This window comes from Rhodnius prolixus, unplaced genomic scaffold (genome assembly GCF_049639745.1).
Source record: "Rhodnius prolixus isolate KJV_2025 unplaced genomic scaffold, Rpr scaffold_6, whole genome shotgun sequence".
NCBI lineage: Eukaryota > Metazoa > Arthropoda > Insecta > Hemiptera > Reduviidae > Rhodnius > Rhodnius prolixus.
The window spans coordinates 18051934-18069561 of record NW_027411634.1 but is presented as its reverse complement, the minus strand read 5'-3'; the positions used below and the strand labels follow the sequence as shown (position 1 = coordinate 18069561).

The 17628-nt window shown below is 33.0% G+C and overlaps 1 protein-coding gene across 3 annotated transcripts in view; it reads right to left on the bottom strand.

Moving 5' to 3' along the window:
- The window catches only part of Sytbeta (Synaptotagmin beta), a 69153-nt gene that overhangs the window by 13929 nt on the left and 37596 nt on the right, over window positions 1–17628 (bottom strand). For 2 of the 3 annotated variants that reach the window (XM_074141112.1, XM_074141113.1), the window contains exon 3: window positions 17026–17158. In XM_074141112.1, the coding sequence (XP_073997213.1) occupies window positions 17026–17158 (133 nt within the window). Of the gene's footprint in view, window positions 1–1273; window positions 1569–17025; window positions 17159–17628 lie in introns of those variants that run through there. The other variant, XM_074141114.1, reaches the window with a different exon arrangement.

The following is a 17628-nucleotide window of genomic DNA, read 5'->3' as shown; positions in this document are numbered from 1 at the left end:
CAGCGTGACCCTGTGTCTTCTTATGACTATACGCTGAACGGCTCTTTGCTGGTTAGGGTATCTTCAGTAAAGGATTTGGGCATCACGTTCAACTGCAAATTGGATTTTATGGAGCACATAAGTAGGATCAGAAGTAAATCTTGGATTTGTCTTTAGGAATATGAGGTATTTCTCTGACAGACGTTCTTATATCACATTATATAAATCCCTTGTAAGACCCCATCTAGAATATGGTTCAGTAATTTGGAGTCCGTATTGCAAGGTACATATGACTTCTATTGAGGCTGTACAGAACAAGTTCTTTCGGTGGTTGCCTCGCTGTTTGAAAATCCCTAAAGAAACCCTTATCTATTCCGAACTACAGCTCACTCTCAGTATTCCTCCACTTGCCACCAGTAGAATTTATTATGATCTTTCTTTCCTCTACAAACTTCTCCATTCTCAAATAGACAGTCCTTACCTTCTTTCTCTAATTTCTTTTAATATCTCATCCCATACTACACGACATTCTTCTCCGTTCAATGTACCGTACTGCAAACATAATTACGTTTTTTACTCCCATATCTTTCGTATGATGCGGACAGCCAATCATTTTAACTTAGATTTCTGTGGCACAGATACACAAAATTTTCTAAATAAAGCCAGAAGTCAACTATTTATTTGAACTATTTGTATTGTATAATAACCTCTAAATGCTAAAGCCTAATTATAAATTAAACCTAAATTATAGACTGAGAACTATTTGTATAATTTATGTTATTTTATTGTTGTTTCTGTAAATTGGATATTGATCCGTTTTTTATATAAAAATAAAAATAAAAAAATGTCAGTAAAGCTCCTACAAATAAATAAGCTGTCAATTGAAACAGAATAATATATATATTTATTGAATCAGGCGATAAGTGGGGTTTCCAGGAAATAGCAGAGATGAGCGCTACTGGATCAGGGAACCATTCTTATATCTTAAAATTGTAATTAATCAAAATATTTTATTTAATTTTTTTAAATTTCACTGTCTTTTTTATTAAATTTTTTGACCAGTATAGCAGTAAATAAGTAATAATCCAATTGTAATTGTTCTTCTCAATGTATGTAAAAAAATTGTTTATATTACTGAAAATAAATTTTTATTGGCTAGTTTAATTATGAGAAATGAAATGAAAAAATTAAATTATCAAAGCTTGTTATAAGTAGAGATACAAGAAAATTTCTTGATTGATTGAACGTTCAACTACATTAAGTGGAATAACGAATCAATTAAGTGAATACTTACAACAGTCGAATGAGCAATTCTAGCCCAAGACTGTAAACCTTTATGAGCTATCCAACATGCTGAAGGAGCTAATAAACTTTTCTTCTCCATCACTTTACAAATATAAAACTTGTGAATAGTAAAGAAAAAGCAAAATTCTAAAAATCCGAAATCCGGAATATTTTAAAGTAAGAATCTCAGAGAATAAACTTAAAAATGATTGAAGAGACAGAGAGGGAAGAGATAGAAACAAATATCAGAAGAGAAAATAACCGGTTGTTATCTCAAGGGAGTGCTTTCCGAAACTGGGGGTACGCCCTTAGTTCAACAGGTAGAGGCATGCGCTTCTCAGTACACTTACTGTGGTTAGTAAAGGAGTTTCATTTTTAAATGTACGGCATAATTATAACACTATAATTATTTAAACTGAATTTACTAACTACTATATTCTTAATAATAGCGCTTATTAAGGGTGCTGCTTGGAAACAAGTAACATATTCTCTAAATTCAAAGATGACCGACTTAAATATATCGTTGTAATAACAAAAATATAATGCAATCAAAAAAATAAATAAAGGATTCGAAAAGTTTTCAGCCCTACTTTTACTTCTTTGTGCTTTTCTTTTTGATTTTGATATGAATGAAATTTATTGTTTTTAAGATAATATCTTGCAACAAGGGTTGAGTCAATTTACAAGATAATAACAGTAATTACAAAAAGACGAGATAATATAATAATAATAATAATAACAAATAATTATAAAATAAATAAACTTACTCTGTTTGATATGATACAGAAAATAGATAAATAGTAGTAATAGTAATAGATAAAAATAATAACTAAACACAATCATTTACCTCGAAACAAACCAAAATGGCGAGAAAAAGTGATATAAAATAAATCAGATTGAACTGCTACTAACTTTCCATAAAGATTTTTAACTTTAAAGATTTCTGAACGTATAGAAATATGTCATTCAATTTACAATAAGTGTCAATTGTCAATAAATTTGACAGTGTATCATCGCCCATAGGGTATAAAATATAGTTTAAAAGATACATTTACCTAAAACAATTCAATTCAATTTTGATATAAAAATGGGATATTTTTGGGAGAAGTAATCTTTCTTCAACGATCTAGGAATCACAAAATAATATTTTGGAAAAAATGTTGTTTCAAAACTTATATTTTTAATTAATAAACCAAAACTATTAGTATTTTTATCGATAAGAAAATCATGGAAAACTGAGAAATCCTTAATAATAGATTGTCGATTATTTTACAGCTACTTTCATCAAGTGCAAAATTTTTTGATAACCGATCAAAATTCAATAATGTTCTAGAATTAATAGGTTCATACAATTTAGTAAAAGAAAAATTTGCGAAATGAAATTTTCTGTTTTTCTTATTTTGTTTCGAATGATAGCTCCTTCGTTTTGCAATATATTTAATGTGTGTACGTTAAAAACAAAATTATGGCGAACAAAATTGTTTAAATCGTATATATTGAATTTTGAAAATAATGAGTTTTCTTATTTAAAACTTCTGCTTAATCTTTTTTATTTGCGACAAACGAAATACAATATTACAGTTAGAAGCAAAATATAATATTGTAAAGTTTTTCCAAAAACTTTACTTACACAACTAATGCCTGCCACTAGTTATTAAATATGTGGGTTTGATTAAATAATAAAACTCGCTAAAGTTGTAAGTAATAACCTGATTTATTAACACGTTAACATTACTCACATTAACATTTACAAGCAACTAACGCTATTCATTACAGTCACAACAGTTTACTGTTACTTACTCACTTCGTAACGCCACAAAACTGTTCCCCGACTGACCACTGGTCCGCACTGCACCGAATTGCACTAGTCTCAGCTACACTAACACAGCTCTACTCATCAACTGACTAATTGCCCAACTAGCTACCACTGAAGCACTCCGCAACACTGACTCTCCAAGACTAACTCATAAACTTGACTAATAACTATAAACTCTAATAACTCCTTAAAACTTGCTTAAAAACTCTTAAAAACTGACTTCTCCAGCTGTGTCGGCCTCCTTTTAACTGCGTGCCTCCCTCCAACTGGGACTGCCCTCCTCCAACTCTCTGAGCATAAGTTTCCACGCCCTCCTGACGTTCATTGGCTGGAGAAAACATACTGCTACCACCTCAGCTGGGGCCGCCCTCCTCCTACTCTCTGTCTCGCTCCTACCTGTCAATCACTGGCTGGGAAAACACATATGCCACCACCCCAACTGAGGCCTTTCTCTTAGCTGGCTTTTACACAGGTCACTAACCCCTTGAACAATCTAGCCCTTTCCTTTCTAGTTCAGGTATAGACCGGCCCTTTTGTCTACACAGTGGTGGCCTGTTACCGGCTTTAGTCGCTTAACCCCTAGAACAATCTAGGCCTTTCTTTTCTGCCACAAGTAGATACCGCCCCTTTTGTTTATGCAGTGGCGGCCTGTTACTGACTTTGGTCGTTCAACCTCTAGAACAATTTAGGCCTTTCTTCTCCGCCCAGGTCAACTTCGTTACAATATGTTCAATTGGCGGGTATTTTAAAAACGATGAGAATGCCCATCAACTAATCTTTACGATAACTGACTGTATTTTCACAATTAAAAATTACAAAACAGAGTTTGTGGCATTCTATCCTCCCTTGAGAAGAAGTATTTACAACAAGTTGATTCCTATCACGCTCTTCTTTGGCTTGCTTATAAATAAGACATTGAACAGGAATTCGTTTACATGATTGAAAAGAATGTAAACAGAAAAGGTTATCAACAATGGTCAGATCAACGACTCATTCACAGTAATATTCTAAAACCTATCTGGACGTTCTCACAGAGTGCGACAAAACATTCGAAACTACAAACATTACCATTCCTTCCAATCCTGATACCTTTGGCCAATCTTTAATCTGCCCAATTAGGTTTCCAATTGAATCATCTTCAAGGCTTTGAAATTTCTTTCAATAACTTGTTAGCAAGTTTTCACTAAAAAAAAAAATAGTTAATTAACCCTATAAACTCATCCTAATCCTTTCATTACGCATCAACTTAGGTTATAAGTCTAGGCGATTAAAACACTAAATAGAAATAGAAAACACTTCTATTCTCATGTAATGAGAGCAATTAGATCAGATACAGATCAGATACCACAAATCTTATTTGTACATTCAGAATATTTGTTTAAAAATAAAAAGGCAAAAAGAAAACATATTTATTTGCATAATATAATTTAAAGGAATGGGATACGGATGCTCCCCTTCTAGACCTACTTGCGTGGAAGGCATAATCTCAAATTCTCAAACATAGAGATCCAAGAGAAAATATAAAACAGCATTCTGAACTGGCAAGTCTAAAATAAGCAAATCGAGAAACAAATCACACAAGCCTATGTACGAATTGCTTATTTGTTACAAAAGCATAATTATTTAGACTAACTATTGCAATTAAACAACGTTTATTAAAATATGAAATATATTATTTAATTGAAAAGTTAATAAATTTAAGATAACTGCCTCATTTCGGTCTGCTTATTCTAAAAACGTTTGGTTACTTCTTGTTTAAAATTAATAATGCTCTGTATTAGCTAAATATTCAAATTTTTAAGGAAAATGTCCATCTCTCACTTCGGGCTGCTTATAAAAATACAAATTCCGGGTTACGTGATGTTTACAAACTGAAGTAGTCAGAATGAGTTCTTTGTTTTCTTAGTATAAGCATTTATAATAAGTACACATTATGTATCAAATAGGCGAGAATATGTAAACTAACAACCCAGAATCAGCATAATTCAAGTAGAAATATTCAAGCGATTATTTTCGAACTAGCATTTTGTGAGGCTTTAGATCTCAAGGCAATTACAAGCGTTAATGTTTTAATATTGGGATCCTTGATAACCAAGCTATTTAGGGAAGAAAGATTATTGCGAATTTCTGACATAATTTATTTATTTGCTAGTCAGCTTTCGACCTAGTGACTAGGTCATCTTCAGGGCTTATACTTATTAACATTTATAATTTATTGTACATTGTTAATATTAAAGGTTGCGGGCCTTTTGTCCTGACAGTTTAGAACAGAAGACACACCCACCTTTAATATACCCATATTTCAGTAAATTATACTTTTATAAACGAAATAATTTTAAAATAAAGCAATGTGGAAACGAGGGATTCTAGTGAATGTTATAAAATTCGAAATAATCAAGAGCAAATTGTAATAAACAGATTTGTGGATTTCACAGCTCAATTGTGATGACAGAAGGATGATGAAAAAAAGCAATATTCATCGATTCATTTCAAGGACATGTAGTTCGTAGGACAAATATTATACCGATGGAATTGACACTTCTCTTTTCCTAGATATTGATTAATACGTTATGGAGTATTACAAAGTACCGCTAGAGTATTCACCAGCATGGAATGGAAGTTCCTCTTAATGTCACTAGATAGCGCGGAGATGCTTTTCTTCATTAAAGAAATGTTTTTTGTTCTCTCTTACTAGGTAAGGGGCAAAATGTTTCTTTATAAATATAGATATATATATCATTTGTTTTGAATTTTAGCGACATTATCTAAGCCAACTTTTTATAAGAAATGGGCCCTGGTCCCCTCTGCTTTCAAAAGCACAGTTCTACGTTTAGAATGTTTAGGTAAAGGTGGCTTCAGTTTTGTTGTTATTCATTTTAATTTTCCATTTTTCGCAATATCTGCGTCAGCACATAAGCATATAAAATGGAATTCTTTTAGAACAAACATATTTGATTCCTACCAAATACATTTTTTTTTTATATATATATAAAAATCTGTTTTGTAGGCTTACAAGAAGTTATGTTACTATCTGCTTTTCAATATTTCTGCCCCCTCATGTACAACTTTTCTTTTGTCCTAGAAACCAAGAAACCTAATATCTCCAACAAGTAAAAAACTTAAATTGTATCCCAAAGTTATCAAAATTTTTAATGGGTCAAATATTGAAGACGATGGCTGTTACAAATATATAACCAGAAAGTTGTGCTTGAAAAAAGTTTATGTAAGTTCTTAATGAGTTTTTAGAGAACTGCAATGTACTAATGGCATATATAACGTTTAAACATCAATTTTACTTAAAGAGTTTTTTTCTAAATAGAAAATAGTATTTAATGTTTATAAAGAGAAGAAGTGCGACATCGTTTCCACTCTAAAACTAAGTTTCTTTGTAACGAATACTTCCCCAATCTTCGCAACTTTAAAATGAAGTCAACTGCAACAATACTAACAATTCTGAAAAATCCTTCATTTACATTTTCGAGGCCTGCAGAAAGAATACGTCCTGAGAGAAGTTTTATAATTTTTTTCCCCCAGATTTTCCATTAATATTTCCTTTTTGATTCGTTAAAAATAAATTATTATCCCAATATTCGTGCCTGCTTTGAATACAAAAATACTTTTACTAGAATCATATTTTTTCGTTTGTTTGATAATTTTCATCTAAAAATTTTTAAACAACGTGTCATTATTGTTCCCTTAAAATTCTTTTAGTTACTTACTTCTGTAAATAGTAAAATTATAATATTTACTCTTTAAATTTGTATACTATGCGAAAAAGTTTATTTTAGGGTTTATGAAGTTATGTTAAGAGATAATTTTTATTTGAATGCTTAAGTTAGTGGCGCTCATAGTGTTGGATAAATGTACCAAGAGCCTATTGTGAAAGACTTTACGCTGATAAGGGAATAAAATAAAGCAAGGGCCGTGCAAAGAAGTGGGGCATAATAAAAATAATAGAACAGTTTCATATAACAAAATAATATTTAACTGTTTGATGCACAGTTTTTGCAAATTTTAATTAATTTATATGTAATCTACCTTGATATAGCAAATTATATTCTTGCTTTACTACAAATTAATCTTATTACGAATATTAAGAAAAGAAATTAAAGTAACTCAAATTTTTTTCAGGCAGGTTTTACCTCCAGTTACTGACCTCATGTGTCTGGGCAGAGGCCAACTAACTATAAAACTAACTTCTAATAGTTCTAGTACTTCTTATAGTTCTTAGTGAAATTCAAAAACTACCATCTTTTACTTTCAATTTTTTGTTTTGTTTGCTTATTTGAGTACGAAACTCATCAAATATAATTCAATGAATAATTGCTACGAAGAAAAGTAGAACAAACGTCTTTATTCATTTATTTATTACTTTTTTTAAGGTTTCCTCCTGTTGAGGTTCTTCGAACCAAAGTAATTTAGTCCTACTTTTCCAAATTCCTAAATTTATTACCTTTTTGATTCTTATATTTTTTCTCAATTTTTTGAATTAATTTATTATTAAATATTGTAATCCTTACCAACTTTTATTTTATATTTTGAAAGTTACGACAGCGCTATTTTTCCATTAGCAACAATGACAATAATATTAACATTACTACACAATCAAGAACTGAGGGGAGAAGATACCCAGCGGTAATCCTCCCAAATAGTCTCTAACATTAACCACTCTCTTCAGAAGAGAGAAAATCGCGAGGTCAATGGCGTTTTAATTGCCTAGTAGGATGGTGTGAAATGTGAAGAGATGATAAATGATGTATTTGGAGGACTGAAATGAGTTTACTAAGTACAAGTTTTTAAAGTAAAGTAAAGTAATCCGCCTATTTTTTCAGGCGGGGCTTAACGTCCAACTACCATTTACTAGGTGTCGTGGACGGAGGCAAATAGCAAACGTACTTTACTATTTCTCATTTAACCATTAAATAAAATCCAAGGCCAAGACCGGGCATCGAACCCAGTACCACAATACATATTAGCTTTGCAGGACTCGCCTCTTAACCCGCTCGGCTACCGTGGCGCCCAAGTACAAGTTTTTATAACGAGTTCAAACAATCAGAACTCACAAAAGGTTGTCCATGCATTGTGTGTTTTTTTTTAGTTTTCTATTCTTTATTATTTCATATTATTTTGTATCTTTATTATTATTATTATTAACTCATAAAAGGAATTCCTAAGTCTGTGTGGATGGTTAGTTTTGAAACATAAAATGGAGCGTTAATGATAGTGAGGAGAATTTTCGACTGAAAAGATGGAATTCTTTGAAGATTGGAACGTATCTATGAACCCCCACAAACTAAAATTAAAAATAGAAATTCTCTATTCTCCGAATGGTTTCCCTACAAAAAATTGAGTGGTAAAGTTAAAACAATAGAATTAGAATGAACTATTCATTTAATCAATTAAGAACACGTAATTTATTTTAAGCAATAAAAGTACCATATAAAATTAAGTGACTTTTGGAAGATAAAGTTGCACAGGATCCTGTTTATCAGCTACCATTAAATCAAACATATTTGTTCGTAAAAAAAAATTAAATAAAATGACCTCCACACAAAAATGTTTGAGATTTTTAATTCAAAGAAGTGTGCTCTAAAACAAAATAGAGAGAGAGAGAAAAATAGGTATTTTTACAAAAGTGGTTTAAATGTGTGATTTAAGAGGGTGTTCTGTTCGCTAGACCTGACTAGCTAACTAATTGGTAATATGAGGCTCTACAGTAAATACACTGGGCGAACACAACGTTTTTTTTGCGCCAGTAGGCTTGCCAGACTTTAATTTCGTTTAAAAGAAAGCAGTTTAAATGGGAATACTTGTTACTTAAATTAGGAATATTACTTACCAAACACCTTTACCGAAAACCTTCTCTTTTTTTAATTAACATTTATTTTCTATAGAATCCTTGCAGTCAGCTACCCTCTTTGTTCCAAAAACTGCTCTCTCTAAAAAATTTTTTTAAAAACGAGCACTGGTAGTATAAATCATTTTCATTATTTCCCATTGCTCACATCTATGGAGCAAAAGTTTCTAAAAAAGATGATTTAATACGATTTAAAATAATGATAATATTCTGTTTGTACATAAATAAATAAAAATGAACAATTGTTAAGATTCCATATCTTTCTAAAAGGAAACCATTTTTCAGTGAGTGAATTAATCAGAATTATTGATGTAGGGTAGCGCTTAGCAAGTTTATTGATTTTTAAGTTATTTCATCAAAGAAAAAGAATTAAAATAAATTGTTACCTCCAAAAAAAACATATGCCTTAAACGTTATGGTCAGGTAATTGTCAGATCTACACTTTTGAATATACCCAAGATACTTGAGTATACAATAACGTCTTAGGAGTTAAAATATGGAGTACTGATAAACGTTCCAACCTCCAAACTGAACCAAACAATCCAAATTCTTCGTACAACGTTCCCGATTATGCATTCACAAATAGTACCATAATGATCTATTTTTTTACTTCTATCCCACTATAATAATTTCTATAACCTTTAGCTGCATTCTACGAGGGTCGTTTGAAAAGTCCGTGCAAAAATAAAAACTACTTAATTTTTTGGGGTAAAGCTTTTTTATTTTTCAACATAGTCTCCTTTTAGGCTTATACACTTCGTCCAACGCTGCTCTAGTTTGTTGATCCCTTCCGAATAATAGGATTTGTCCAAGTCTGAAAAATAGCCATTCGTTTCTGCAATCACCTCCTCGTTTGAATAAAATCTTTTTCCCGCCAGCCATTTCTTCATATTGGGGAACAAATAGTAGTCCGAGGGAGCCAAGTCTGGAGAATAGGGAGGATGTGAAACGAGTTGGAACCCTATTTCCATTAATTTTGTGACCACAACTGCTGAGGTGTGAGCTGGCGCGTTGTGATGGAAAAGGACTTTTTTGTGGGCCAATCGTGGGCGTTTTTCTTGCAGCTCGGTTTTCAAACGGTCCAATAACGATGAATAATATGCATCTGTAATAGTTTTACCCTTTTCCAGATAGTCGATGAGGATTATTCCTTGCGAATCCCAAAAGACAGTCGCCATAATCTTTCCGGCCGAAGGAACGGTCTTCGCCTTTTTTGGCGCAGATTCCCCCTTGGTAACACATTGTTTAGATTGTTCTTTGGTCTCAGGAGTGTAGTGATGTATCCATGTTTCATCCACAGTGACGAAACGACGCTTAAAGTCCTGCGGATTCTTCTGGAACAGCTGCAAACCGTCCTTGCAACACTTCACACGATTTCGTTTTTGGTCAAGCGTGAGCAATCGCGGCACCCATCTTGCGGATAGCTTTGTCATGTCCAAATGTTGATGCAAAATATTATGTACCCGTTCATTCGAGATGCCCACAGCACTAGCAATCTCACGCACCTTCATTCTTCTGTCATCCATCACCATATCATGTATTTTATCAATGATTTCTGGAGTAGTAACCTCAACAGGGCGTCCAGAATGTTCAGCGTCACTTGCGCCCATATGGCCACTCCGAAAATTTTGAAACCACTTATAAACTGTTCTAATCGAAGGTGCAGAGTCACCATAATGTTTATCAAGCTTCTCTTTAGTCTTCTGAGGCGTTTTGCCTTTCATAAAGTAGTATTTAATCAACACACGAAATTCTTTTTCGTCCATTTTTTGAAAATCACTCGACTTCCTCGATTCAAACGAATGCCAAACACAAAGAAATAGACCGATCTGGCTGAAACTTGGTGGTGCTATCTCTCTGACTTTGCACGGACTTTTCAAACGACCCTCGTAAGTATTTAAATTTCTGATCTCCTACTATGTTGCTTTTCTATTAATTGATTATTATTATTATTATTTTATTTTATTTTTATTTTTTTAATGATTTAAGGCGCCTCAACATCTAAGGTTATTGGTGCCCGGAGCTTTTTTCAGTGCACTGCCGGCCTCCGGGCAGTGTTCTCTCGTTACAGACAACACTGTCCATCACCGGACAGTGAGCTGTAAGAAGCTCCTAGGAAGAGAAAATCTAAGAGGTCAGCAGCTGGATTCGAACCCGGGACCTCCGCGTGGGAGTCCAGTATGCTAACCGCATAGCTAATCCCTTCCCTCAACCAACTGTTACTCGCCATTAAATAAATACATAAGAAAAGTGAAGAATATGCATTTTTTTCGTTACTTTAATCTGTAAAAAAAAAAAAAATACAATTTTTCATTTTTTATCATTATAAAATGTTTTATTGAAACAAATGGATGAATTTTTTATGATAATGCTATTGATTAAATTGGTATTCATAAACATAAAGTCAACAAGCAAAGGATTAAACATACAAAGATGAACAAAAAAAGATTTCATTTAAAATTCAAATACCAGAATGTGCTTTCTTCTTTAATGGCTTGTGACGCACTTGAGATGCTACTTCCAATATTATCCCTTCAAATCAAGCTTCAGCAGCGACAGTGACCCTCTATCTGAGGCCGCCCCTTCAATCCATTATAAGTTATATGATAGAATATTGTATATTTTTCATGTATTTATCATCGCTTCCGTTTGGTAGGGAAAAAATTGAAATGGTATGAATAGTATCGATTTCAAAAAGCCTTGTTATGTCTCTCTGTTGAATTGATTTTTGGCTGTGGGAAGTAAGAAGAATTCTGATAGTGTATTCAGAATGCAGCAGAACAAATAAACGTGATATACATCCATTCACGAATCATGCAGACGTGCTAGAATATCTTTTATTTATGGATTAATAAATCAAATACAATTCTTCCCTATTGATACTCTTTAACAAAAACTTACAGTTTTAAAAGTTAAGTATAAGGGTTGATTAAACGCCAAAAGGTACACAAATCAGCAAGTACCCAACATTTCATTAATACTTCATTGATATGATTTAAGTAATTTTACTGCATTAATTTTCATTAATATTTTTTAGAATTTATTAGATGTCACAGACCCTTATGCTGGCCATTTTCATCTACAAAATATATGTTCAAGTAGCACTGTAGATTGATTGTAGTATCTATTTATCTATAATAATCAAACTATTAATTGCAGGTTAAAAAGAAAACGTTATAAAAAATAAAAAAATATGAGGCTAAAAATTCAAAAACTGTTTTTAAAAAATGCTTACACCAACATACATCAATGATTTTATTTATTTATTTTTATTTTTAAACAAAAATCGACGGTTTAAGTTCATTCTTCGATTAATGTAATTGTTACTTTATGTAGTAGTCAAACGTTTATAATAATAGGTAATAATTATCTGGCTTTATCCGCAAATAATATAGTTTTCTTCAATTACATTCTCAATCTAGGTATTCTTCCCACAATGTTGTATATATGTAATATAAAATAAATAAGATATGCATATTTTTAGGACAGCTAATTATTCCAGTATTTTACTATAAGTAAAATTAGGGGGACTAAATTAAATTACAATTGAGAAATGAATAATTATTGTTGCACAATCTACTTGTTATTAACTGTGTGTTATTTGTGCTCACGAATATTTCGGTAAGACGAATTCAATACTAAAATATTGTTTTAAATCCTCCGAGATTCAAATTTAAACAGTAGCCGACTCTAACTTTGTCTTTTTCTAATTTAACATGCATGTACATATATGTGACAACTTCAGAATAAAGCATATTAAAGATAAATCAGAAGAATAATTTGGAATAGAGTTAAAATAAAGTACCTATTTAATAACGAAGTTATAATATACATTTTATCATAATTATAACAAAAAATATTATGAATGAACTGGCCAGCATAAGGGTCTGTGACATCTAATAAATTCTAAAAAATATTAATGAAAATTAATGCAGTAAAATTACTTAAATAATATCAACTAAGCTTGAATGAAATGTTGGGTACTTGCTGATTTGTGTACCTTTTGGCGTTTAATCAACCCTTATACTTAACTTTTTAAACTGTAAGTTTTTGTTAAAGAGATTTTTGTACCTTTTGGATAGATTTTCCTTTTTGTCTATTTTGCAAAGTTACATATCTGTTTTACAGATTTTTTTAAAATTTAGAATAAGCAATTCTATCATTATAACCTGATAAGGTGTTAAGTTACTACCGTAACTACCACTGGAGAGATCTTTTTAAAGAATGATTATAGTTGCGGCCCACAAACCATCCTCAATAACAATTTTTTTGAGAAAGCGTTTTGAATAAAATAGGAAGGTATTTGTACGTAAATAGCAAAATTAAATTGCGATTTAAGTACTTCCTTTTAAGAGGAGTAAGAAAAATAAACTGCGATTACAGTACTTCTCCCTAAAAGACTGAGAAGCAAAGATTTTGAATCGAACGACAATTCATTGATGTAAATCGGTTCACTCAGTGATAATTTTATCGATTGCAATACTTCCTCTTAGTAGGTGTAAGAGCATGATGGCACTTCACAGCCAAGTAGAGGAGCTTTAACCACTTCTTCGTGCTAAATTTTATCAAAATCGGACTAAGCGATATAGAAATATTGGTAATAATAGTTTTAGAATGGGCCTTATTTGGGTGGGGTGAACTCCCCTCCTTATGAGGCACGGCGTCGAGACTTTTAAAGTTCAAATCTGTACAAAATTTCGATTCGATTGACACTTCATTCATGAAAATCGGTTCACTTGTCGATAATTTGAAACGATTGCTATACTTCCCCTTAACAAGTGTAAGAGCAGATCGTCGCTTTAATGTTACGTAGGGGAGCCCTAACCCCATCATCCTACCAAATTTTATCAAAATCGGGCTAAGATTTACAGAGTAATTAGTAATAATAATTTTGAAGGGGGCCTTACATAAAGGGGGCTAACTCCTCTCCCATTCGGTGTACAGCGTCGAGACCCCCAAAAGGCACATCTACATAAAATTCCGAATCGAATGACACCTCATTCATGAAAATCGGTTCGCGCGTTTAGGCGCTACGCAGTTTACAAAAAAGGTAACAAGAACAAGAACAAGAACATTTTTTGAAAAAGCCGTTTTTGCTCATTTTCGGCAACTTTTTTCTGGAAACCAATTAGATTTGGGTTGTTGCAAAAAAATTACAGTTATAAAGGAGGGTTTGCCCTATATTTTAAAGAAAATTTGGGAATTTTATCTTTTATAGAAAAAGAGAAAAAAATTGTCAAAGTTGGGTGTTTTTCAACGTTACGCTTTTTCGTGCAGTTTTTGACGATCAACCCTTATACAACTGTCCTACCGGACAGTTTTAATATCCCGCACAAATCATGGAATATTTAAAATAAACTAGTTTTCTGTTTCTAAGGGCAAGTTTTATTTGCATTTTTAACTTTTTCACTAGTCCGAAATGTGAATGAGTAGAAGATAGATGATACAAACGTTTGGTTCATCCATTTGTTTGACAATCGGACCAAATTGTCTATTAGTAAAGATGATAAATGAATGCACATTTTAAGCGGTTAAAGAACTGCTACAACTTGAAAAATTAACTGTTTCTCGTGCAAGGCACAGCACATGACTAATTTTGGATTTCTTTTTAAATATAAGAAAATTTTTATTTTCATTTAGAGGATGCACCTGTCTTAGTTTTTACCAGAGTAAAAAAAAAGTTTCTGAGAAAGAAAATGTTTATTCTTATGTGAACTAAAGAAGATTCTAAAAAAACAGAATCACAATGATGCCACATTCTAAACGTAATTCTTTAATTTTAAAATTCGACGTAATTTTTAATTACGAGGGTCGTTTGAAAAGTCCGTGCAAAAAAAAAAAACTACTTAATTTTTGGGGGTAAACCTTTTTTATTTTTCAACATAGTCTCCTTTTAGGCTTATACACTTCGTCCAACGCTGCTCTAGTTTGTTGATCCCTTCCGAATAATAGGATTTGTCCAAGTCTGAAAAATAGCCATTCGTTTCTGCAATCACCTCCTCGTTTGAATAAAATCTTTTTCCCGCCAGCCATTTCTTCATATTGGGGAACAAATAGTAGTCCGAGGGAGCCAAGTCTGGAGAATAGGGAGGATGTGAAACGAGTTGGAACCCTATTTCCATTAATTTTGCGACCACAACTGCTGAGGTGTGAGCTGGTGCGTTGTCGTGATGGAAAAGGACTTTTTTGTGGGCCAATCGTGGGCGTTTTTCTTACAGCTTGGTTTTCAAACGGTCCAATAACGATGAATAATATGCACCTGTAATAGTTTTACCCTTTTCCAGATAGTCGATGAGGATTATTCCTTGCGAATCCCAAAAGACAGTCGCCATAATCTTTCCGGCCGAAGGAACGGTCTTCGCCTTTTTTGGCGCAGATTCCCCCTTGGTAACCCATTGTTTAGATTGTTCTTTGGTCTCAGGAGTATAGTGATGTATCCATGTTTCATCCACAGTGACGAAACGACGCTTAAAGTCCTGCGGATTCTTCTGGAACAGCTTCAAACCGTCCTTACAACACTTCACACGATTTCGTTTTTGGTCAAGCGTGAGCAATCGCGGCACCCATCTTGCGGATAGCTTTGTCATGTCCAAATGTTGATGCAAAATATTATGTACCCGTTCATTCGAGATGCCCACAGCACTAGCAATCTCACGCACCTTCACTCTTCTGTCATTCATCACCATATCATGGATTTTATCAATGATTTCTGGAGTAGTAACCTCAACAGGGCGTCAAGAATGTTCAGCGTCACTTGCGCCCATATGGCCACTCCGAAAATTTTGAAACCACTTATAAACTGTTCTAATCGAAGGTGCAGAGTCACCATAATGTTTATCAAGCTTCTCTTTAGTCTCCTGAGGCGTTTTGCCTTTCATAAAGTAGTGTTTAATCAACACACGAAATTCTTTTTCGTCCATTTTTTGAAAATCACTCGATTTCCTCGATTCAAACGAATGCCAAACACAAAGAAATAGACCGATCTGGCTGAAACTTGGTGTGTGTTCTTCCAAGAGATGCTACTAACTAAACATAACCTCGATACGCGCCAGTAGTGCTATCTCTCTGTCTTTGCACGGACTTTTCAAACGACCCTCGTAGTTTTCATGGGGGTTGTTAGCAAGGTAGTCCATTCCATCGCAACTTAGGTATTTCTTGTAACACCTTCAAAATGGAGTACTACTCTCGGGCAAAGCTTGAAGGTTCGGATTTTTAGTCTTTCTAACTATAGGAAATACACAATACGTGTAGAGCCGTTTCAACTTTCTGTCAAATCTAAGAAGGCTATCCATTGACTGGGCCATGCAATACCTACCTACTATGGTCCTTCAGCAGGCCTACGATCTTACGATTAGCCTCCTGATCTAGTTGAACTTCGCTTCTGGCCACATGTTTTCACTAATTGCTACACTATTTGCTTAATTCCAACGCATTGCTGGCTGCACTACTTCAGATATTTACTTTTTCCGTAAGGCACAGGTCGTTTGAGAGTTCACTGACTACGCACACTAATATTAATCTACGTATTCAGAACAAAAGCGTAATGAGAATCAATATCACCAATACTTAAGAAAATATTCATCCAGGCAGTCTCCCATTCCTTGAATTAACTTCGCACGACTTCACAGTCAAATAGCCACAAACGAGCAGAGGACTGAGATAATTTCGATTCTAAAATTGATTATACTCGTACTTCTTTTATAAACTCATCAGCACAAATATATTGCAACTATCTCTGATTGAAAAGCCAGTTTTCCAAGGTTTTACGAGATTTTAGCTCTGAGTCATCATAACAAAGTAATTATATTAATGGCTAAGTAATTGTTAATGATTGTAGTTATTAAAGAAATCATATGATGCCAAAATTATAAGCATATACTCAGAAACAATCTCATTAAAACATTGATAGATTTACTTTTAATTTTCAAACCAAAATTTTATAAAAAATAAGTCTTGGCACTTCCCCTGATTAGATGTAGGTAAAAATATAAAAAAATATCAACCTAAATCCAGTGAAAGTATTACGTTGAGGTATTGTTAATGACTAAAAAAGGCGGCTTCATTACTGCCATTAAATTTACTATTTTACCTTTTGAGTAGTAACTGCTAAACCCTGCTGCTGACCATTGTTGGCTGCGGCCCTTCTGCGACCAACTCCACGATTTACATTCCATCCCTGAGGTACACCAAATCTCTCAACATCTCCCCAATCTTTACCGTATCTGAAATTAATTTAGTGTTAGTTATTTGTTTAGTTTTTTTAAAAATTTCTTTAATATTGTCAAGTTAGCAAAGTGGTCACCTTTAATAAACTAATTGTATACATATGTAACCATCCAAAACGCTTTAGCAGTGAGAAATTTGAAATAGGTTAGAATAGTAAACATAGTATGAAGAAAGAGTATAAATAAATAAAGATCGATTGTTGAGATTGATATCTGCATATTCTGGTGGCTCGCTATGTAGATTCATTCGGACTGTGCCTGTACAACTGCAGTTGTCAATATATGTACGCTATCTCAAGGCTAAATCAGTATCTAATAACAATTTCAATTTAAAATTTGTCAAGAACTGTGAGAATTGAACTAAACGAAATTCCCGTGAAAGTTCATTCAGTTTTTGCATTATTTCTTAATTTTTAAGCCAAATTTTCTTATTTTTTACAAAATGGTCACATTTTTGAGGTCTGATG